This window comes from Mandrillus leucophaeus, unplaced genomic scaffold (assembly GCF_000951045.1).
Source record: "Mandrillus leucophaeus isolate KB7577 unplaced genomic scaffold, Mleu.le_1.0 Scaffold117, whole genome shotgun sequence".
NCBI lineage: Eukaryota > Metazoa > Chordata > Mammalia > Primates > Cercopithecidae > Mandrillus > Mandrillus leucophaeus.
This window is the reverse complement of record NW_012099987.1, coordinates 366316-367405: the sequence shown is the minus strand read 5'-3', so window position 1 is coordinate 367405 and position 1090 is coordinate 366316. Positions and strand designations below refer to the sequence as shown.

Sequence of the window (1090 nt, the reverse complement as noted above, 5' to 3'; positions counted from 1 at the left end):
GAATGAAATGTTTTCCATCATAGTGGATTCTTAAGCACGTTCTCCACGTATGCGGCGTGCTAGCTGGATGTCTTTTGGCATAATTGTTACAGGTTTGGCATGGATAGCACACAGGTTGGTGTCTTCAAAAAGGCCAACCAGATAGGCCTCACTTGCCTTCTGCAAAGCACCGATAGCTGCGCTCTGGAAGCGCAGATCTGTTTTAAAGTCCTGAGCAATTTCTCGCACCAGAGGCTGGAAGGGAAGTTTGCGAATCAGAAGTTCTGTGCACTTCTGATAACTTCTAATTTCACGGAGCGCCACAGTACCAGGCCTGTAACGATGAGGTTTCTTCACCCCTCCAGTAGAGGGCGCACTCTTACGAGCGGCTTTTGTAGCCAGTTGCTTCCTGGGTGCTTTACCACCGGTCGATTTGCGGGCAGTCTGCTTTGTATGAGCCATGGTACAGAGACATCCTTACTTACCCCCCTTCTCCTTCGGCTGGAGCTCGGCGAGTGAGAGGCGGTGCTGGCGTTGGAGAGCAATGGCGGCGCGGCGGCGGCTGCGAACACAATTGTATTATCGTGTCAACATTTGTCACAAGCCACATGTCAAGTGCTCAGTAGACACATGGGGGTAGTGGCTACTGTATTGAACAACACAACTTTAAACTCATCTTAAAGACATTTTGGATTTCTGCTTCCCTTCAAGGCTGCCAGTTTTGATCCGGCCCAGAGCAGAAGAGTGATCTGCAGCAGGTGCAGGCTGTGGTAGAAGTGGCTCTGTGCTTGGTTCATATGATCTAGGAGATCCTACGATGTCAGAGTTTTCAAGATGGTGAACCAGTGGGAGAATAAAAACCCAAGCCCCTTGGGTTCTAGAACAAGACCGCCATCTGCAGTACAGAACTTTATGCTTTTCATAAAATAACTCCTGGCATTCTTCCATAGCTTGGATAGAGACAAAACCCTGACCGTGGGACATCAGGTGGCAGAACTGCTCATCATGATTTGGGTTCTCTCATTCTCATTAGGTCAGAAGGTCAGGCATCTCCAAGAGCAATCCCTCATGAGATGGAAGGACGACTTGAGCAGGGCTGAAGGAAATACGT

The 1090-nt window shown here is 49.2% G+C and overlaps 1 protein-coding gene across 1 annotated transcript; it reads right to left on the bottom strand.

Moving 5' to 3' along the window:
• Positions 1-6: 6 nt before the first annotated feature.
• Positions 7-554, bottom strand: LOC105553740 (histone H3.3-like). Its single transcript, XM_011999878.1, has one exon. It carries the CDS (start codon positions 439-441, stop codon positions 31-33), a length of 411 nt encoding a protein of 136 aa, XP_011855268.1. The 5' UTR covers positions 442-554; the 3' UTR covers positions 7-30.
• Between the last annotated feature and the right edge of the window lie 536 nt (positions 555-1090).

Excerpts from the sequence above, each read along its gene's own strand:
- LOC105553740 (XM_011999878.1), bottom strand. The coding sequence starts at position 441 with ATGGCTCATACAAAGCAGACTGCCCGCAAATCGACCGGTGGTAAAGCA.